Raw genomic sequence first — 23,779 nt, forward strand, 5'->3', positions numbered from 1 at the left:
CTCGCAGGGCCACAGACCGCCATGGCCAGAGGGTCAGCGGGGCTACAGCTGAAGGTCCTGGGTGGGCGACAGGCGGTGCTGGCAACAAAACTCGGGCACGGTCCCCTGACTGCTGAGCGCTCTCCCTCTGCTAATCCCAGCATGCAGTGCTCTTAGGAGATACACCTGATCACGATCCAAGATTCACTATCATAAAATAAACATCAGTTTTGAAAATACGTATCTAATTAAAGTGTATTCTTTAGGAGAAATTTAAAACTTTTAAGATAGGATATAATCATAAATTTTGTTCTGCTATAAAAAATAGCAATTAGCAAAATATGAAAGCTTTCCAACTAATTCTGCTCTAAATACAAAATGAATTTATTTTCAAATATCCTTGAGTACACATTTAATTTTAAACAATGGCATACAATTTTATTTTAGTGAATGCCAAGTTATGTTTTATAACAACCTACTAATACCTGTTTTCAAACAAACTACAATGTAAGTACTATAAGCAATTACATTTATTGGAGAAACTATAGTTGCTATAGTTTTTAAAAATTTATGAGTCAAGGGACTGGAGCCATAGCACAGCAGGTAGGGCATTTGCCTTGCATTTGGCCGACCCGGGTTCGATCCCTGGTATCCCATAATCCCATACGGTTCCCCAAGCACTGCCAGGCTGCCAGGAGCAATTCCTGAGTGCAAAGCCAGGAGTAACCCCTGAGCATTGCTGGGTGTGACCCCCCAAAAAAATTATGAGTCAAAAAATGTCAAACTGTATGAGAATGGAAGAAACCCAATTTATCAGCACTTAAATTACGATGATACAAAACAGAACTGTTCTATAAATATTATGTGTTGCATGCATGTGTGTGTATTTAGTCATGCACAATTAAAAAAATCAAATTTGACAGAAATCCACAGAATTTGTATTACTAAAATCTAAAACTAAACTGATATTTGATCAAAATTCACTTTCTTATAAAGCTAACATAGTTTTTAGTCTACATAAAACTATTTCGTGGTTGACTCCTTGGCTTGGAAGCTGGCCTCACATTCTGGGGAGAGGGCAACTCAGAGAAGGGATCACCAAGTATAATGCGGTCGGAGGCCATGAGGGGGGAAGGCTGATGCGGGCTAAATGTGGTCTAGAGACTGAACACAGTGGCCACTCAAGACCTCTATTGCGAACCACAACACCTAATGAGAGAGAGAACAAAAGGAAATGCCCTGCCACAGTGGCAGGGTGGGGCGGGGGGACACGGGAATGGGGAGGGTAGGAGGGATGCTGGGTGTACCGGTGGTGGAGAATGGGCACTGGTGAAGGGATAGGTTCTCAAACTTTGTATGGGGGAAACATGAGCACAAAAATGTATAAATCTGCAACTGTACCCTCACGGTGATTCACTAATTAAAAATAAATAAATAAAAACAAAATAAAACAAAACAAAAATAAAACAAAATTTAAAAATTGTTTTAAAAAATAAAACTATTTTGTCTATCATATTGAAATAATCCCAACTGAATATTCGTCTACATTAAACCATGATTTTCCCTTAGAAGTTCTGAGGATGCTAGGAAAGAATATTATTGAGATGCAGGCATAAGAAAAAAGTTTTAAAATACGTCATTATTTTTATCATAGCACTAGTTACTAAATGCTTACATAGCTTACTAAAGCATAATTTATGTAAAACAACAGTGTACAATGTTACACATAAAAAAGAAATTAATTTTATTAGGTCAGAAAACACTTTTTCTTAGCTGCTCACCATCTGCACACCTTTATCATGTAGCCCCATCAAAGCTACTTCACAAAAAGTAGCAAACACATGAAGTTGAGAGACTTGCGCTAGTATTTTAAAATCTAAACAAGGTACATTACGTTAAATAGACTTCTCAGTCCTGGTGTTGCCTGACAGATATGTGATGTGCCAGTGGTTATATTCTGTCCCTCCTCCCATGCAGGAGCCTCCCGCAGAGACAGCAGACTACAGAAGCTGACCCTTACTGAGACCATCTTGTCTCTCTGACAAAGCTCCTTTTTAACTTCTTACTTACTGGTTACTTCCTGTGATGGAGAAAAACTTTAGCTCAGCTTGTGATAATTTCACAGGCCCTGAGGACCCTGACCCTAAGAGCCTCAAGGTCAGAAGTCAAGTCTTGTTCTGAAACATCTGTGTGCTTTATATTAAAGTGGAACAAAAGTGAAGAAATATCCACCAGCGTGTGACAAGAAGGACAGGCAAAATAGGGCCGACACATTGGTCATCTGTTACTTTGGCATCTTAAGTTCTTTTTCAGAACTGCTCAAAACAGATTTTCATGGATTTTCCAAAAGTTAAAAAAATGGGAATTTATATTTTACAGAAATCTGAACTTTGACTAGTCTCATAGACTTTTCAGATATATCTAAAGTTACTCTGAGAAGTCAAATTCCATGTTGTAAGTAATTTAAAGGCATATGAAGAAAACATAAGCTACAAATACATGAGGTATATACATCTATCTGGTTATGTGTGTGCTACAATCTATGTATGCAGGGGTGAAAAGGAGTATTTAAAATATACCATTCACTTCTTAAAAGTATGTTACGACTAATGTGTTAAGAGCTATCTTCAGATGACCATTATGTATTTAAATAAATTCAGTAGTTAAAAGCAACCGAAATTAATTTTTAACATGAGAAATCAATTTAAGGAAAGAAAAGTTTGATATATTTAGTGGTCTTAAAAAGAGCAAAATCATTTGTTTCAGAGATAAGTTAATGATATATAGCAGTCTGTAGATATAGCAAGAATTTTTTTTTGTTGTTTTTGTTTTTTCATTTTATTTTTTTATTTTTTTTTAAATTTATTTATTTTTAATTAGAGAATCACCGTGAGGGTACAGTTACAGATTTATACACTTTTGTGCTTATACTTCCCTCATACAAAGTTTGGAACCCATCCCTTCACCAGTGCCCATTCTCCACCACCCGTAAACCCAGTGTCCCTCCCACCCTCCCCAATCCCATCTCCCCCCCACCCCACCCTGCCACTGTGGCAAGGCATTCCCTTCTGTTTTCTCTCTCTAATTAGCTGTTGTGGTTTGCAATAAAGGTGTTGAGTGGCCGCTGTGCTCAGTCTCTAGCCCTCATTCAGCCCGCAACTCCCTTCCCCCACATGGCCTTCGACTACAATGTAGTTGGTGATCGCTTCTCTGAGTTGACCTTTCCCCGGAACGTGAGGCCAGCCTCGAAGCCATGGAGTCAACCTCCTGGTACTTATTTCTACAGTTCTTGGGTGTTAGTCTCCCACTCTGATATTCTATATACCATAGATGAGTGCAGTCTTTCTATGTCTGTCTCTCTCTTTCTGACTCATTTCACTCAGCATGAAACTTTTCATGCCCATCCACTTGACTACAAAATTCTTGACCTCCTTTTTTCTAACAGCTAGCAAGAATTTTTTGAAGAACAAAGGTCTAGAGATATTGATAAACCATAAGTTGAGCATGATGTCAAATAGATGCCAAATCCCTTAGTTAAATATATTAACAATCAATGTGTATGCTAAAAATTAGATTTTTTTTTAAATAAGCATCTAGAGATTCAGGTCAGCTAAAATATGGTCAGGTATCATCTCTAGTTTCATTTATTTAACTTAGAAAGACATGAGGAGAAAGAGAGATGTGTGTGTTCAACATGGGCTTCTCCAGAGTGGAAACAGAGCAGAGAAACATAGAGGAAAGCAGGCAGATGCATAATTCAGGCGAGTGAGCCTCACCTCCAGTTTTGTTTGTATCTAAATCATGAGGACAAGCACTAAGGCATGCAAGGGGGAAAAGGCCCCGGGACTGTATTTATTTCCATGACAATATGAAGTACATAGCTAAATTCATAAACATGAATGAGACAGCCAGTGCTGTGCCCGCTTTTAACGTCCATGTGAGGCTACCTGAAATGAAAACTGTAAATGTGTTTTTTATTACACTAATCATTCGATGAGAGCATTGATACTTTTCTGCAACATAAGGTTTAACAGTGAGGGAGACACACAATTCCAGATGGGGGTATTTGATTATATAATTGTTCATACTGGCACAAGGTATGATATTTGTAATCTTGCATGTAATATAGGGAGATTTATAATAATGCTTAATTCTTTTTGGGGGGGTTGGCGTTCCCTTCTGGTAATTCTTAGCCTACCAGGATGGGGGCTGAGATGGAGCTACATGGGTTATGTAGTTCCTGAGACTATCAGGGGGTGGTGATAGACTGACTACCATGGTGGCATTTGGGGTCCCAGGGCTGCACCTGGAGATGCTCAGGGGACTGGAATTTTTAAATAGCCTTCATACTAATTATATAATTTCTGAATAAGTACTCACTTGAGGTAAAAATAGAATTCCCAAATATCCAGTCTCTTGGAATGTAAACATTTTACAGATAATACATGTTTAAGTGGGGTAAATAGAAAAAAGGAGAAAAAAATGTAACAAGTTGTTACAGAAAGTGAATGATAATGCAGAAATGGAAAAGTAAAGACAGCAAAAGCTTTCTGATTAGCACGGAAAAGCACTGCTATAAAAAACAACTATGTTCTTTTTAAATATCATAAAATTGCTCAAAATAATTTGCAGGCGGGAGGGGCGGGAGTGGCTCCCAAGTACTGCTTAGAGGTGCCTGGGAGACCCTCCTGGCAGTTCTCGGACATGCAAGGGTCAGTCAGAGAATGCGGCACTGGGGATGTCACGAGTCACCCTTGCAGTGCTGGGGACCCCGAGCTGTACCCAGCAATGTGGGAGATCATGTGGTGCCAGGGATAGAACTATGGTCCCTGCATGCAAGGAATGCATCTTCACTTCTGACTAACTTCGAGGAATCTACTCAAAGTATTCATTTTCTGGAAGGCCCCTCGTGGGGTTTGGGCCTGAGGACAACTTCCAGAGATACCTGGTCCAGCAGAGAGGCCTAATGATGCTTTGTTCTTGCCCCCTATGTGGTGCTGTTTGGAGCCATTCCAACAGAACTGAGCGCCATCAGGGCTGGGCCCTACAGTTCTCGAGGGCCAGCAGGGCTATACCCAGAAGTGCTTCGGAGCCACGAGCTGCCGGGGCGCAAACCCAGGGTCTTCTCGAATGCACAGCATGTCGTCTGGGCACTGGGTGCCTTTATTTTCATTCTTTATAAAATAATACAAAGTAATAATACTGCAAAAAGGGAGCAGCAGGCTATAAGGAATACAGGAATTAAAAACTGAATGAAATCTGCACTTACCAGCTCAACAAAAGCAAGACCTCCATAACTGTGAGCAACAAAAAACACATTCTCAGCTGCAGATTGGGCTATAAAATGGTCCCACACATAGACTGCATGTTCTTCAGGAGAACCATTTTCCTACAAAGAAAACACATCGCATAGTATATATTTTAATGTTTATCATGTGATCAAAACTTAAGTTATATGCTTGGCTACAGCAAATAAGAAATAAGATAGTCATAACTCATTAAAAATAATAACAATAAAAATGCTGAGAAAATTCAATAATATAATAAATTAGTATGAAACTATTAATGTTTAAGTGTCACTTCTGGAACAAAATGTTTACTTTTATGTATTTATTGCTGAGGGTTACAAGGTTGTGCATGTGTTAAAGGTACTGTGTAACATCTCTTCTAAATTATGTTACCACACCACACTCATCAAAGTCCCTCTACCACAGTCCATTGGATCCCTCCCTCTCAGGACCCCTTCCCATCGTCTTCTGCCCTCTTTAATACCTTCAATCCTCCAGAGTACACAGAGTGCAAGGATTTTTCATTTGATTTTGCCTCTCCCTTTGCTTTGTTTCTCTACATTTCAACTATAAGTGAGATCATCCAGGATCTGTGTTCCTTATTCAGATTAGCACCACTCCCAGTGCCATCCATGTTTTTGCAAATGACAAGACTTAACCTTTTCTCATAGCTAACTGGCATATATATATGTATATATATATACATATATACATATATATATATGCATGCCACAACTTCTTTTTCCACTCATATGTCTTTGGCTACTTAGTCTGGACATCTGTGTAGTTTTCCGATCTTGGGTATAGCAAATAGGAACACAATGAATATAGGTGTGTATATATTCTTTTGGATTCGTGCTTGTGTGTCCTTTGGATAGATACCTGTGTTATGGAGGAAGGGGGGTGGAATAGATGATCAAGACTTCTAACTGGTCATCCCATAAAATCTGCATTGCATAGGGCTTTTGCGATTTGACTGGTCATCTCACAAAACTTCATTTGTATGAGCCACATGTGATCCAATTTACTGTTTTACAAAACCTTAGTTGCAAAGGGCAGAAGTGATCCAATAGGTCACCTTACAAGCTAAGGTAGACGGTGAGGCTAAGCGAAGGTTGACAGTGGAGGTAGACAGTGAAGGTAAACAGTACAGATGGACAATGAATAGAGCAGTAAGGAGAAGAGGCAAGAGAGGAGGCAAGAAGGAAAAGGAGTGTGGTGCTTAGAGTGACTGCTGTGGATTCAGAGATTCCCGTTTCTGCTGCTGCTGACAGAGAGGATTCTGCGCACAGAGGTACTGCCATGAGTTAAAAAATAAGAGCTAGAATACTAAAGATGTCAAAGTTTAAGATTAGCCAAGACTCTTGATCTGCCAGACACCAAAGTTAGCTGGAATCCACTATTAACACTAGGAGTAGAATTCTAGATCTATTAACAATTTTTTTGAGAAATCTTCAAATTATTTTCCATGGAGGATGAACCAATTCACATTTGCAACCATAGTAGATAAGGCTACTGCTCTTCTTTTAGTACTTGCTTCCATTTTATTTTTTTAAGAACTGAAGTTTAGTTTAGGGGCCTCACAAGCAGTGCAGAGGGGGTCTAGGGGCCATTCCCAGTGATATCTGGGCACCAGACTCTTGAATAAGATGCCACTTGGGTTCAGTAGTGCCAGGGCCCATAGCTCCCCCCTCCCCAGTCTTACCTGGAGGTCTCTAGAGTCACACCTGGAAATTCTTGGAAAGCAGGTGGTGCTGGGGATTGAATCTGGATTGTACATATGTATACATGTGCCCTAATCCCTGTACTATCTCCCTGGCCCCTCTGATGGCAAAATGGTTTTGGTTTTTTGGTCAGACCCAGCTGTGTTCAGGTCTTCTTCCTGGTTCTGCACTCAAGAATCACTGCTGGTGGGTTTTGGAAGACCGTACAAGAGACTAGGGATTGAACCTTGACTGGCTATGTGGTCCCTCTCCTATCACCCTCCCCCCAGTCCCCAGGAACTTTTATCATAGTCCATTTCCACAGGTATGAGTTGATACCTCATTGTCAACTTGACTTGAATTTCTTTACCAATTCAGTGATAATGTGCATATTTTTCATGCATCTATAGGTCTTCTTTAGAAAAGTGTCAATTCAAGTATTATGTAAGTTTTATGTAGTCCTATTTTTCTTTTGCTTGCATTCCCTTGCAGATAAAACCAAACTGACTGGAGCAGAATTGATAGAAAGGAGTGGAAGGATGAAGTGTAGGGGAAACTTGTTGATTTAGTTGATCACTTTAAATCTCACCACTGAAAAAGTATCCAATCAAAATAAAGTAATGGCATGGCTGGAGGTGGATGAGCAGAAGAAAGGAAGCCCCCAGTTAGGTAAAGCTCTTTCTCTTGGCCGCTTCATCTATGTTCATACACAATGGGAAAGGCGGGATCTCACCCATGGTCATGTGGCTCGAGCCAGAGACTAAGGAAAGCAGAGGCCACAGGGCGCTGCCAAAAGAGCCTAGAGAGGCCCAGCAACAGCTTACAGAGAAGCACGTCCCACTAAGGGGACACAGGTGACAGGTCAGTGTATACTGGATGGAGAACGATGTAGGCATGAGACCAGGACATTGTACACTGGAGGTAACCAGATGGGAAGGAGCAGGAAGAGTGACACTCTAGTGGCAAAATGAGAGGCCTTTTTCAGCATCTGTGTTTTATATGAAAATCTTCCATGTGATTCTCAAGAACTCAGGGAAAACAGTTTCATGCTATAACAAAATCAACAGACACCAATAAAGCCAGTGTTATGAAAAGTTTTGCCTGTGCTTTCTTCGATAGGTTTTATGGTTTCGAGTCTTACACTTTTTGGGGGTGGGTCACACTCGACCATACTCAGGAATCAGTCCTGACAGAGCTATGCAAACTAAATATGTTTTGGGGACCAAAACTGGGTCAGCTGCATGCAAGGCAAGCACCATACCACCTGGACAATCTAACACACTTTGGTCTAAGTCTTTAATCCTTTATGGGTTAAACTTTGAACTTGGTATAAAATAAAGTTTCCATTATTTTTTAATTTTATTTTTTTTATTTTATAAGGCACGCAGTTGACCCAGATTTGATTCTCTGTCCCTCTCAGAGAGCCCAGCAAGCTACCCATGGTGTACACAATATGCCAAAAACAATAACAAGTTTCACAATGGAGACATTACTGGTGCCTGCTCAAGCAAATCAATGAACAATGAGACGACAGTGCTATAGTGCTATAAGGTAGTTCACAATATTTGATCATATTTACTATTCAAACACCAATCCTACCACCATTACACCTTCTCACCACTAAATTTGGGATGTTTCCATCCCAAGCCCCAATCCCTGTCCCAAAGCACAACCGATATAATATATTTTGTATTGTAAGTTATGAAGAACCACTGAAAATGCTTACAAAAAAGGATTCATATAGAAAACAGTGTGAAGATTGTTCTATTTTGGCAGGGGCCATTAAGACATTCTTTAGGATCACTTGTATCACTTGTCATCCCGTTGCTCATTGATTTGCTTGAGTGGGCTCCAGTAATGTCTCCATTTGTCCCTGTCTCATGCTAGTGTAGCCCAATGGCATCTGTTCACTCTAGAAACATGAAGAGCATCAAACCATTCATTCAGGGTCTTGACGAAGAAGTCTGATCATCTCGTAGGTGGACGGCCAGGTGTTCTTTTGACGTCTCGTGGAATCCAGTTGGTAACAGCTCTAGTCCAGTGGTCATCTCCAAATCACATTACATGTCCGGCCTATCTGATTTTCGATGCCTTGGCAAACAAGACAGTGTCCCTGATTCTCAATCTTCCACGGAGGTTGGAACTCCAGATTCCTTCTCTCACTTAAGTGAAACGTGATAATCCAAGCATAGTTCTTTCTATTCCTCTTTGGGATACCCAAATAGTGTTCTCGTCCTGTTTCCGTAGGGCCCAGGTCTCTGAGGCATATGTTTGTTCAGGAAGAATGGTGGAGTAGAAAATATGTGCCCAGAGCCAGACGTTCTTTGTCCTATTAACAATTTCTTCAACGCTCTTGAAGGCATTCCACGCCGCTCTATTCCACCTGCGCAGCTCAGGTGCCAGGTCATTCGTCATGTTGAGTTCTCTACCTAGATACACTTAACTGCTGCATTCAGACATGTTCTTTCCGTTGAGAGCAAATGGAATATCAAGAACTAGTCTGTTTCTCATGAACATTGTCTTCGTGAGATTCAGCTGCATTCCGATCTTTCCATACTCATGGTGAAGTTGGCCAGCATTTGTGCTGCTTGGCTAATGTTTGGTGTTATTAGAATGATGTCATCAGTGAAGTGGAGGTGGTGGAGTTGCTGCCTGTCTATCTTCACGCTCATTCCTTCCCATTCCAGTTGTCACATGACATTCTCAAGGATGACACTGAAGAGTTTTGTTGAAATGGTGTTGCCCTGCCGCACCCCTCTCTTTAAGTCGATGATCACTTTATTGTAGAATGGTGAGATCCTGGTGGTGAATCCGTAATACAGTTCTCGGAGGATCCTGATGTACTGAGTTTGAACACCCTGTTTGGCTAGGACTTCAATGACCACCTCAGTCTCAACAGAATCAAAGGCTTCCTTTAAATCGATGAACATTATGTAGAGAGGCATCTTGAACTCTCGCAAAACCTCAATGAACTTGGTCACCGTGTGGATATGGTCGATCATGCTGAATCCTTTTTGGAACTTGGCTTGCTTGCAGGGTTGTCCTTCGTCTAGTGTTCTGCCAATCCTATTCAGGATGACTTTAGTGAATAACTTGTAGATGATGGACAATAGGCAGATTGGGCGATAGTTGCCGATGTTGTAGATGTCTCCCTTCTTGTACAAGAGGACGGTCCTGATGATTTTCCATTGGGACAGAACCTTGCATTCATACAGGTAGTGTGTGAAGAGCCAAGCCAGTGTATTGAGTGTATGAGTACTGGCAGCAGATTCTTAGGTGTCTGACCTTGTCTGGACCGGTTGCTGTATGCGTCTTTGCTGACAAAATGACATGCTGGATTTCGGAAGCGAGAATGCTGGGAACGACATATCCATCCTGCAGAACTTGGTATGTGGGCAGGTGGACGTGGCTATCAAAGAGATCCAAGTAGAAGTCATGGATAACCTTTTCCATTGGCCTTCTAGAAGATGTGATAGATCCATCAGGAAGTCGGAGGGCAGTCATCTTGGTCTTATAGTTGGCGAAGGAAAGGCAGGCGTTGAGAATACTTTTCCCGGCCAACCCTGCTGCTCTTCTCTGAGGTCTTCCTTATCACTTCTCTGCACAGCTTTTCAAGCTTGGACATTAGCTTGCCTGAGACTCACGCCAAACCAGGTTGGTGAATGAGTTGGAGAGTTTCTGCAGAGAGGCATCTTTTTGTGGCTTTTCCTCGGCGTTCCTCACACAATCATGGAGGTGTTGAACAGGTCAATCATATTCCTCGTTGATGTTGTTAATGATAGCATCTTCCCATACTGCTGCAATAGTGCTAAAGAGCTCCCAGTTAGTGGTCATGCTGTGAATTCTTTGCAGCCCTTTCTCCTTGCTCCATGAAGTAGAATTTCGCATGAAAGATGATTCACCCTCGATGGTTCACCCCCCCTCATCGTGGCAAGTGGGTGGCAATGGTGCCAACTGGCAAAGAGTGAACCAACAGGTGCTACCTAGAGATGCAGGCAGGTGCAGGGCTGGACTCCTTGCATCCATCGACTGTGTCGTTCTGGCCAGCACTTTCTGTACGTGAGCAGCATGTCCACGCACAAGGTGTGTGGCGTGTTTATCAGCGTGCAGATTGTTACAACATGCCAGTCGACCAAAAGCTTGCATTCAGTATACTGGGAGCACCTGTAAGGGCAATTAGAGGCCGCCCCAAAAGCTTCCGTCCCTCTAGGAGAGCCCGGCAAGTACCCGCATGGCAGAGCCTAGAAAGCTACCCGTGGCGTATTCGATATGCCAGAGACAGTAATAAAATGGGCCTCATTCTTTAAGATATCACTAAGATACTGTTAAAGGTTGAGTGATGTGAGCTTTCGTGTATATATATAAACATATATATACACACACATACACATGTATATGTGTGTCTACATATATGTATGAAAATATGTATATATGCATATGTATATATTTCCCTCTATGATTTGTTGCCTACTATCTGAACCCCATCAAATGTGCTGTGGTACTTATGGAGAATAGGTAGGGAGTGTTGTATGATGTGTAGCAAGGCCACGTGGTACAGGAATATGTTCACTCATTCATGAGGCTTGGCCCAAGTGTGTGGACTTCAGCATGGCGATGGTTGGGTTCTGGGGGTTTTCGGCTGCTGGGGATGGGCCCCTTGGGGTGGGGAGGGCTCTCACTCGCCACCCTCTGGGGTGCCCCGAGTGAAACAGCCTGGCATGAAGTTCGGTGGCATGCCTTATAGGTGTGACCCCTGGGTCATCAGAGACTGGGGGGAGGGGGCAGAGGATCACCGCTCCCGGTCCCATTGAGCCCAGAGTCCTATGTCACAAAGTTACACATTACCTGGGTTTTGTGGGACTTCACTCATGCGTGAGGCTTGGCCCAAGCATGTGGGGATCAGCCTTGAGCATGGTGGCTGTTGGGTTCTGGAGGTTATTGGCTGCCGGGACTGGGTCCCTTGGGGCAGGGAGGTCTCTCACCCACCACCATCTGGGGTGCCCCGTGTGAAACAGCCTGGCTTGGAGTCTGGTGGCATGGCTATAGCGGGAGTCATGTTATGCTCCCTTCTGGGAGAAAAAGCTCTGATTATTTTTATTTATTTATTTATTTATTTATTTATTTTTAGCTTTTTGGGTCACACCTGGCGATGCACAGGGGTTATTCCTGGCTCTGCACTCAGGAATTACTCCTGGCGGTGCTCAGGGTACCATATGGGATGCTGGGATTTGAACCCGGGTTGGCCGCGTGCAAGGCAAACGCCCTACCTGCTGTGCTATCACTCCAGCCCCTGATTATTTTTTTAAATTAAAAGATTTTTACTGACCAAGGTTCTGTGATTTACGATACTGTTAATGTTGATTTCTCATGCCATAATTTCCTTCTTTTAAACACGAATATCTAGTTTTCCTAGTGAAAGAAAACATTCAAGATAAGCACATTTCAAAAATAAGATTGGGGCTGGAGAGACAAAATAGTAGTTAAGATACCTGCCTTGCATGCAGCCGACCAGGGTTCAATCCTTGGCACCCCATATGGCCCAGAGCACAGCTAGGAGTGAACTCTGAGCACCAAGTCAGGAGCATGCCTTGAGCCTAGCTGAGTGTATTGCAATCTCACCCCTACCCCACCCCAAAGGCATCTTTTTGAGGAGAAATTGAATACTGCATATATATGATATTTTAAAATGTATTTAAGAACATGGGTACTGTGTGGCAGAAAATTAAAGTGGGCTCATTTATTTTTATTTATTTATTTTTAAAATTTTATTTATTTTTTTATTAGTGAATCACTGTGAGGGTACAGCTACAGATTTATACATTTTTGTGCTCATGTTTCCCCCATACAAAGTTCGAGAACCCATCCCGTCACCAGATCCCATTCTCCACCACCAGTAAACCCAGTATCCCTCCCACCCTCCCCAATCCCATCTCCCCCCGCCCCACACTGCCACTATGGTAGGGTATTCCCTTTTGTTCTCTCTCTCTGATTAGGTGTTGTGATTTGCAATAAAGGTGTTGAGTAGCCATTGTGTTCAGTCTCTAGTCTACATTCGGCACGCGTCACCCCTCCCCCGCATGACCTCCAACTACATTTTACTTGGTGTTCCCTTCTCTGTGTTGCCCAGAATGAGAGACCAGCCTCCAAGCCATGGAGACAGCCTCCTAGTACTTATTTCTACTATTCTTGGGTGTTAGACTCCTATTCTATTATTCTATAGTCCACAGATGAGCGCAATCTTTCTAAGTCTGTCTCTCTCTTTCTGACTCATTTCACTTAGCATGATACTTTCCATGCTGATCCACTTATATGCAAACTTCATGACCTCATTTTTCTAACAGCTGCATAGTATTCCATTGTATAGATGTACCAAAGTTTCTTCAGCCAGTCATCTGTTCTAGAGCACTCAGGTTTTTTCCAGATTCTGGCTATTGTAAACAGTGGTGCGATGAACATATACGTGCAGATGTCATTTCGACTATACTTTTTTGCTCCTCTGGGATATATTCCCAGCAGTGGTATTGCTGGGTCAAATGGAAGCTCAACCTCTAGTTTTTTGAGAATCGTCCATATTGTTTTCCAAAAGGGCTGAACTAGTCGGCATTCCCACCAGCAGTGTAGAAGGGTCCTTTTCTCCAAAGTGGGCTCATTTAAATTTTTTTTTCAATGCTGGTAGATTTCACATCTCCAAAGCAAATGCTTCTGCTGTTGAACCCCTACAGTGGTCTTATGATAAAACAGTATAACATTAAAAAAATCAGTTATATTTTCATATTTATATCTGAAAATATTTATATATCTAAATTATTTGATTCATAAAATTTTAAGTATATATGTAAGCTAAAAGTAAGCAGAGAAGATATTTTCTATTTAAATTATCAATTTTTTTTTGCTTCTTTTTGGGGGGTCACACCTGGTGATGCTCAGGGGTTACTCCTGGCTCTGCACTCAGGAATTACCCCTGGAGGTGCTCAGGGGACCATATGGGATGCTGGGAATCGAACCCTGGTCGGCTGAGTACAAGGCAAATGCCCTACTCGCTGTGCTATTGCTCCAGCCCCTCAATTTTGTTTTTGTCTAAAGCATTTTCAAACAGATTTTATCTCTAGAGGTTTGAAAAAAAATCTAAACATACAAACCCAGGAACTTTACATTTCTCATAACTTGCAAAGCCCTAATAAGTATAGCCCTAATAAACATATGAACATTGCTTTAAATTCTAATGAATCTTAAAAATTTACTTTCATTATGTTTGCTTTCATTTTTTGTGTTTCATCCACTACTCACTATCACATCACACCATTTTCAACACTGGAGAAGAATTGTTCCTTGGAACATGTGACAACAGAGGCATCGGTGGCGTTGGTATCCTTTTCAATATGAACTTGCCCATGATCATTGATTCATTCAAATGCCTAACAACCCGAATCGGATGATTACGCTTGAATGGATGTGGCTCACTGCCTACAGTTTCTATCTTCATCGTCTATGCACCAACTTCCAACTACGATGAAGAAGAAATTGAGAGGTTCTACATGGAACTGGAGAAGTTATATAACAAAGACTACACCTTCTACAAGATCACTGTTGGTGATTTTAATGCCAAGATAGGTCCAAGAAGGTCACCCAAAGAGCTCCCCATTGTGACCCATGGCCTAGAATGGAACAATCAGGGTGAGAGACTGTCTGAATTCATCATGTCGACCAAGATCATCCATGGTAACTCACAGTTCCAGAAGGCCGAATCTAAATGCTGGATATGGGAGTCTCCCAGTGGACAGCTCCACAATGAAATTGACCACATCATATTCAATCGAAGGTTTTGCCTGACTGATGTTGCTGTTGTCCCAAAATTCCAAACAGGATCGGACCACCATCTCCTTTGTGCAAAATTCTACTTCACAGAGTGGGGAGAAAAGTCTGCAAAATTAAAGTCTAAGAAGACAACTCCCAGAATGACCACCAACTGGGAGCTATTTGGCACTATTGCAGCAATGTGGGAAGATGCCGTTCTTGACAACATCGAAGAGGAATACAATCAACTGCTTCAGCACCTCCATGACTGTGCAAAGAATGCCCGGAGTAGAAAACCACAAACAGACGCCTGTCTTCAGAAACTCTCGAGCTCATTCGTCAATGTGATTTGGTGCGAGCCTCAGGCAACCACAAGCTAATGTCCGAGCTCACAAAGTTGTGCAGAGATGCAATAAAGGAAGACCTCAAAGAGAGAAGAGCATCAGTGTTGGCCAGTGCAGTAGAAGTTAGGAAAAGTATTCACAATGCTCGCCTATTCTTCGCCAACTACAAAACCGGGATGACTGCTCTCCGACGTCCCGATGGATCTATCACATCTTCCAGAAAGGCAATGGAGAGGATTATTCACAACTTCTACTCGGATCTCTTTGACAGCCATGTCCACCTGCCCACATACCAAATTCCGCAGGATGGGTATGTCATTCCCAACATCCTCCCTTCTGAAATTTGACACATTTCATTGGTAAAGATGCGTACAGCACCTGGTCCGGACAAGGTCAGACCCGAACACCAGAAAAATCTGCCGCCAGTACTAATCAATACACTGGCTCGACTCTTCCCACACTACCTGTCTGAATGCAAGTTTCCATTTCAGTGGAAAACCAGTAGGACCGTTCTGTTATACAAGAAGGGAGACATCTACAACATCGGCAACTATCGCCCAATCTGCCTGCTGTCTGTCGTCTACAAGTTGTTCACTCGTGTCATCCTGAATAGAATAGGCAAAACACTAGACGAAGGACAACCATGCGAGCAAGCCGGGTTCTGAAGGGGATTCAGAATGATAGACCATATCCACACAGTGACCAAACTCATTGAAGTTTTGCGAGAGTTCAAGATGCCGCTCTGTCTAACGTTCATTGACTTAAAGAAGGTCTTCGATTCTGTTGAGACTGAAGCAGTCATTGAAACCCTAGCCAAACAGGGTGTTCAAACTCAGTATATCAAATTCCTCCGCGAGCTGTATTGTGGATTCACCACCAGGATCTCACCATTCTACAAGGAAGTGATCACTGATGTAAAGAGAGGGGTGCGGCAGGGTGATACCATTTCACCGAAAACTTTAGAGAACATCATGCAACGAGTGGAATGGGAAGGAATGGGAGTGAAGATAGATGGTCGGCAATTACACCACCTCTGCTTCGCTGATGACATCATTCTCATAATACCAAACATTGGCCAAGCGGCACAAATGCTGGCCTACTTTGACCACGAGTGTGGAAATGTCGGATTGCAGCTGAATCTCAACAACACGATGCTCATGAAAAACAAACTAGTCCCTGAAGCTCCATTTGCTCTCAATGGAACGAACATCTCCGAATGCAGCAGCTATGTGTACCTGGGTTGAGAAATCAACATGAGGAACGACTTGGCATCAGAATGCGCAGGAGGAAGAGAGCGGCGTGGAATGCATTCAAGAGTGTCAAAGAAGTGGTTAAGAGGACGAAGGACCTCCGACTTTGGGCACATCTTTTTAATTCCACAGTTCTTCCTGCACTAACATATGCCTCAGAGACCTGGGCCCTACGCAAAGAGGGTAAGAATGCTATTAGGGTATCCCAGGGAGGAATCAAAGGAGCTATGCCAGGAGTATCACATCTCACTCAAGTGAGAGAAGGAATCCGGAGTTCTGACCTCCGTCAACGGTCAAGAATCAGGGACGCTGTCTCGTTTGCCAAGGCATCAAAAATCAGATGGGCTGGTCATGTAATGCAATTCAGAGAGGACCGGTGGACTAGAGCTGTTACCAACTGGATTCCACAGGATGTCAGAAGACCTTGTGGCCGCCCACCAACTAGATGGTCAGATTTCTTCATCAAATCCCTGAATGAACGATTACTGTTCCTGGAGGCGCTTCCTGTTCCTGGAGCAAGCAAGTATCACTGGGCTGCACTAGCACGTGACAGGGACAAATGGAGACGTTACTGGTGCCCGCTCGAGCAAATTGAAGATCAACGGGATGACAAGTGAAGTGATATTTGTATTTCATTAAAAATTTACTTTCATTATGATTTTATTATTTATTTCATATTGCTGTTAAAACTAAAACCTGGATATTCCAAGAAAGAAGTATACCCACCAAACATAATTCCTAAATCAATTAACAAACTGCTGAAAAAAATAAAACACTATGAGAGTATTTTGTACAAATACTTCCTGGAGCTTTAATACAAAAAACTAATTCCTTAGAAATATATCATAGCATCAAAATATACACAGTTTATGTACACTTCCAGATTATGTACATTTCCCACTTATTTTATATATATATATATATATATATATATATATATATTTGTTGTATGGAGGGCTTCTGGCTCTGTGTTCAGAAATCATTCCTGGTTGTGACTGTGGGCCATTTTCAATGTCAGGATCGAACCTCAGTCAGCAGCAATATGCAAGGCAAGCCGTTTTCACCTAAAGAATTTTTATAATGTATAAAGGTCCATATGCATGGTTTCACTTGTCACCTAAAAGTTACTGTTCCATAACTGTGCCATGTTTTTCTTTCTTCAGGCTGTTTCCTTTGGAGAGTGACCTAACGCTGTGCTCCAGACGTGTTTCACCTGGAGGCCTTCTCTTCTCCTGTAAGAGTCCTACTTTGTTCTAGTACTCAAATGAGATGTAACCTCTTTAGGTCTACTCTTATCATTCCCAAGCTTAGGTAATGTCTTCCAGCAATATCTCCTGCAAGTTCCATTAATATACTAAGCCATTTTATTATAACTGTTAGATTATCGAATTCTTGAGTCAAGAGAGATGCTTTATTAATTAATCATGTCATAAAAATAATATAGGTACAATGTCTTTGGGATGATTATGTACAATCTTGTCATCTTATTTCTTCTAGCCTTTGTCCTTATTTTGTTGCCAGACAGAATGGTCTTCTGGAAGCTAGACATTGATTGATATACTTCCATACCCAAAACATCATTTACTGAAAACCTGCCATTGCTGACAAAATAACTGAAACAAAAACCAGTCCCTTCTCTAAACCTATTCTTCCAGGGAGAACTTTTCAGGGAACTTATGATCCAGGAAATATGGATTAAATATTAAAAGTTTTGAAAATCCTAGGCCAAAGGAACTCAATACAGGATCTCACAGGTAATACAGCTCAGATTAGGCAAATACTAAAGGCAGAGTGTGCTATCAAGACAGCAATTCAGCCCTCTATATAGAGGTGATAAGGACTATATTACTACCCAGGGTGATGGAATAAATGAGAGGGAAGAGATGGAATGAGCCATTACAAAAGAAGAATCATCAAAACTTTGTGACTTGCAGAATATGAGGGAAACTGCCAAGCAGGTCCAAATGATCCATCTATGACTAAAGAGCAAGTCACAGACAGTTCCTCCCACTGTTCACATAAAATATAACCATTTTAAGAGATTAATTTTATAGATAAGTCCTTGCCTCTATAGCCTATGGAGACAGTACCTCTTAATAGTCGCCTGATTGCAGAGGAGAAAGAAATTTCAAATTTCCATGTATCTCCAGTAATTGATATTTTTGTCCTGACTCTAAATTTCAAACTAATGTTCTAAAAATTGTGGACCAATGGGGGCTGGAGCAATAGCACAGCGGGTGGGGCATTTGCCTTGCATGCGGCCAACCTGGATTCCATTCCCAGCATCTCATATGGTCCCCTGAGCACTGCCAGTAGTAATTCCTGAGTGCAGAGCCAGGAGTAACCCCTGAGCATTGCCGGGTGTAATTCAAAAATTTAAAATTAAAAAATTTAAAATTTAAAAATTGAGGACCAATTGGAAATTTTCCTCTAAAAACCACCTCAGAGTCACATCAACTATAGTCAACTATTGATTTAACTAATCTTAGGAATTACAGATAAAACTAAACAGGTGTTTGTTTTGGTTTTAGGCCACACCCCGAGGTGCTCAAGACTTACTCCTGGGTCTGTGCTCAGGGGTTTCCTGGAAGTTTGGAAGACAATGGTCAAGAATGCTAAGGATCCAATGTGAGTTGGCTGCCTTCAAGGTAAGCGCCCTATCGATCTGGCTCCCCAAACCAAACAGGTGCATAAGATCATTCTGGTCTATACATTATATCCATCAACATACAAAGGGACAGGGGAAATGTTTGTCGGCAGTCCACATAGTTTTCTGGGAGTTATCTCTTTTTTTTTTTTTTTTGCATTTTTTGGGTCACACCCAGCGATGCTCAGGGGTTACACCTGGCTTTGCACTCAGGAATTACTCCTGGCGGTTCTTGGGGGACCATATGGGATGCTGGGGATCGAACCCGGGTCGGCCGCGTGCAGGGCAAACGCCCTCCCCGCTGTGCTATTGCTCCGGCCCCTCTGGGAGTTATTTCTTGGGGTCATAGATGCAAGCTTAGAAGTAAGGATCAGAGTCACCTTAGATAGATGAGCTTGCCCTACTGAAAAATTACCTTAAACCCTATAAACCCAACAACTCTTATAATTCCAGAGGCATGGCTTCCAAAGTCCCAGCTGGCAAAGGACATGAGCAAGTACCAGTGTTATTAGCAGTTATATTTTTCCCTTAGCGGAAGTCAAAGTGTATTATTTACATTGCTTTATAAATCTTTCAGATCCAGAGGCAGTATACAATCAGGGGTTCTTTTCTCTCTCTTTTTTTTTATTTTTGGGTCACACCTGGCAATGCACAGGGGTTACTCCTGACTTATGCACTCAGGAATTACTCCTGATGGTACTGGGGGGACCATATGGGATTCTGGGAATCAAACCCTAGTCAGCTGCTTGCAAGGCAAACGCCCTACCCACTGTGCTATTGCTCCAGTCTCTCAGAGGTTATTTTCTACCAAAGGTAAATCTGTCCCCCAACTCTTAGTTAAAATTCATTCAGGTCCTGAGCTGATTAAGGATGGTATCAGACAGTTTTAGCCAAGGGACTCTTTAGGAACTGTTCTCAGACAAAGAAAGCATCCTGCCGAAATTTAAAATCCCACTCCATCCACTCAATTTACTTCAAATGACCAGTTGAACTGATTCAGATATACAAAGGCCCAATCTCTTGCCTAAAGGCAAGATTTCTCTGAAAGGCATCCTAGATCCAGAGAACACCTAGGAGGTAGCTAGAGGTCTCAGTTGTGACTCTTTTGCAGTTTACCTCTAGCAAAATTCTGTTTCCACTGCCCCTCAGGTGCTCATCTCAAGAGAATGCCCCCCTCCCCACACTTCCTGTATGCAGATAGCCACCTCAGAATCTGTTACCTAGGAAACCTAAATCTGACCTCATTGGGGTTTCAGGTGCATCAGAATTAAAAAGTTAACTAAGGACAGTCAGTTTTAATGCAGAAGTATTGCTAATCTTGAACTCACAACTTATTGTAAAAACTAAATGGAAGTGTTTACACTTACATGTAAAATGAGTATACCTATGTTTAAAGCTGCTGAGAAATATTGTTGGCACAGGTTTACCTGCTTGATCTGTTACAGATATTAACTGAATCCTATAATATTTTATTATTTCTACTCTATCATTCTATTTCTTTAATCTCTTGTGTCACTTGTCTAGAATGTAAGCAACTTAAAAGCAGATTCTCTTCTAATCCAAACTACAAACAGAAGCATTCAATAGACATTTAACAAATGACCAACAATGTTAGTGCTAATGGCAATAATATTGCTGACAAAATATTATGAAGTGGCCTTATAAGCCAAGACAAAGGATTATTTAAATTTCCTTTCAGGACTCCAATTCCTGATAATCTGTAATGTGGCAAATGATTGATGCTCGAAGACGTTAATCAATGTCTCACTTATAAAAGCAAAAATTTGTATAAGCGTACATATCCAATCCTACAGAAATAAGTAAATCATAATCTGTCTGAGAAAATATGCAGCTATCCAATGAGTTTGAAGTAACACATATAGATTACTTGATCTTATATATAGCATAGGAGGAAATGAGGAGGGGGTGGCTAATTAAAAGCTCTGATTACTCATTTTACAAAGTCTCAGCTGCATAGGGTACATGCAATCTGATTAGTCATTTTAAACTTCACTTACATGAATGTAACCAATCAGACAGAAGAAACAGCTAAGGGAGGGAATACTAAGATGGGCAAACAGACAGACAGAAGACCGGGCTTGGCAAGTGGCACGGACTACACAGAAATGTAGATGGCAAGAAGCAACAGTTGGAAGAAAGCGACTGCTCTGCAGAAGACACAATCACGGAGCACCAAAAAGCGGGTAGCAAGCATGGATGCATGGAGCTGACAATAACAGATGGCGTCGATGGATAGTCAGGGGATGGACAGATGATGCAAACTGGCAGGAGGTGAAGAGGATCAGCAAAAGAAGACAATACAGACTATTGGAAAATAAGGGAGCACCCAGTGGCAGGAATGAGTGAGCACTAAGCACTGGAACAGCAAGTAGGAGAAGCAGCCAGTGGTGTTCCAGCAAGTGCAACCATAGTGACTGAGCAGCATGGAGCGGTGCAGCAGAGGTGCCATAAGCAGTAAATTGTGATGTCCTGGACCCAGAGACCCCATTTATGCAGCCACTGAAGCCCACATTTTTTTCTTTTTGGGTCACACCCGGCAATGCTCAGGGGTTAATCCTGGCTCATGCGCTCAGGAAGTAGCTCCTGGCGGTGCTCAGGGGACCATATGGGATGCCGGGAATCGAACCTGGGTTGTCCGTGTGCAAGGCAAATGCCCTACCCACTGTGCTATTGCTCCATCCCGAGGCAGAGTCTCTTGCCCCCATGCCTGGCTGTCTTCACTGGGGCCCCTCAGAGGGGGTGCGTTGAGTCTCCCCCGCTGCACCGGGCAGAGCCGGTGACCTGGAAGCCGAAGACCTCCAGAACCCAGCCACAGCCATGCTCAAGACCACTCTCCAATGCTTGGACGAGCCTCACATATGAAGGAACTGGCAGAGGAACCCAGGTGTGCGGGACCTGGGGCTGAGATCTCCGAGCCTGCTCGGATCAGGATTGAGCCTCTTCCGCCCAGATCCCCCATTTTCCAGTAGCTAGGCAGTCACACCCAAAAACTGCCATCAACGGCCAACATCCAGAGACTATAAAACCAAGCTCCTGGAAGCGCACAGATAGTTTTCCCACTCAGGAGAACTAGCAAGCTACCAAGAGCTTCCTGCCCGCATGGGAGAGCGTGGCAAGCGCCTCCTGGCATATTCATATGCCAAATACAATGACAATGATGGATCTCATTCTCCTGACTCTGAAAGAGCCTCTAATATGGCACCATTGGGAAGGACAAGTAAAGAGAGGCTGCTAAAATCTCATGGCTAGGATGAATGAAGATGTTACTGGGCCTGCTTGAGCAAACTGATGATCAATGGGATGATAGTGATAGTGATAGTGACTGCAGCCCACAGAGATTAACCTACACAAGTGGCAAAACAAAGAGCTATTCAATAAAAAGACACACCACAGACAGGGAGAAAACATTTGCCCACCATTTTCTGGCAGATGCACTGGTAGAATTTTACAAAACAAACAAACAAACAAACACAAACAACCCCGTCAAAATACGGGGGGTGGGCGTAGAGATGAACAAACTTTCTCTAAGACATACAAACCTCCAAAAGTTATATGAAAAAATATTCTGCATCACTTATCATCAGGGAAATGGAAATCAAAATAATGAGATGTCATCTCATGTGTGAAACTGGCACACACCACAAAGAGCATAAACAAACAATGCTGGTGTGGATATGGGGAAAATAGGAACCCTCATCCACTGCTCGTGGGAATGTTGACTGGTTCAAGATTTTGGGAAAACAATATGGCCACTTTCCCCCAAACTAGAAATTTATTTTCCATATGATCCAACAATTCCCTCTTTGGCACCTACCTCCAAGTGTCCAAAAACTACTCAAAAAGGCATTTGCACTTCTATGTTCACTGCAGCACTATTTACAATATCCCAAATCCGGCAACACCCAAGTGTCCCAGAACAGATAACTGGACAAAGAAATAATCATTCATACACAAAATTGAATAGCACTGTGCTCTAAGAAAAGACAAAATTGTGCAACTTACTCCTATGTAGATGGCCCCAGAGAGGAGCATGCTGAGTGAAGTGAAATCTGGAGGAAAGGGGCAAGTGCAGAATGATCTCTTTCATTTCTGGGATATCAAGAAACATAGGAAGGAAACAACAAATTCCAAAAGGCAACAGAAACTGAGAACTGCTGTCTAGTAAAAAGTTTACCACTGCAGGGGGGAGAAAACAAACGGGGTGGGGAGTGGGGGTAGCGGTGGGTCTGGGGGGATGGATGGGGTGGCACTGGGTCATTGGTGGAGGGAAGCTGACACCAGTGGAGGGTTTGGTGTTGGAATGCTTTATGCATGAAATCCTGCTATTATCAATATTTCAAATCATGATGCCTGAAATAAAATTTAAAAAAAATTAAAAAGAGTTGTAACATTAAAGACATTTATTTGGTTGTGGCTTCACGAATCTTATAAGATAGTCACAAAACCTGGAAGTCACTCAGTTCTACTGTAACAGTATAATTTTTACCAAGTAAAAAGGCTTTAAAGAGAAGGAATAAAATAGAAATAGTAAAGGTATCCAAGCCTCCTAAGGATAGTGAAGTTGTGAGTGTTTTCTACTTTTAGCTTCTGAATTGCTTGAAATGCCTGCTTTTAATAATAAACCAAGTAAACAAAACATATCAGAGATCCTACTAGTAATTACTGCTTTTTTCTTAGAGGAAATCTGCAGCAATATTTTACACTCTGCATCAGACAAATTCTAATATCTAGTCGGAGTCCACCATTCATTTAC

At 42.1% G+C, this 23,779-nt stretch overlaps 1 protein-coding gene across 4 annotated transcripts in view; it reads right to left on the reverse strand.

The window, feature by feature from the left end:
• The window catches only part of FAM172A (family with sequence similarity 172 member A), a 452,093-nt gene that overhangs the window by 211,787 nt on the left and 216,527 nt on the right, over window positions 1–23,779 (reverse strand). For all 4 annotated transcript variants that reach the window (XM_055120157.1, XM_055120093.1, XM_055119959.1 and 1 more), the window contains one exon: window positions 5,249–5,368. In XM_055120157.1, the coding sequence (XP_054976132.1) occupies window positions 5,249–5,368 (120 nt within the window). The remainder of the gene's footprint in view (window positions 1–5,248; window positions 5,369–23,779) is intronic.

This window comes from Sorex araneus, chromosome 1 (assembly GCF_027595985.1).
Source record: "Sorex araneus isolate mSorAra2 chromosome 1, mSorAra2.pri, whole genome shotgun sequence".
NCBI lineage: Eukaryota > Metazoa > Chordata > Mammalia > Eulipotyphla > Soricidae > Sorex > Sorex araneus.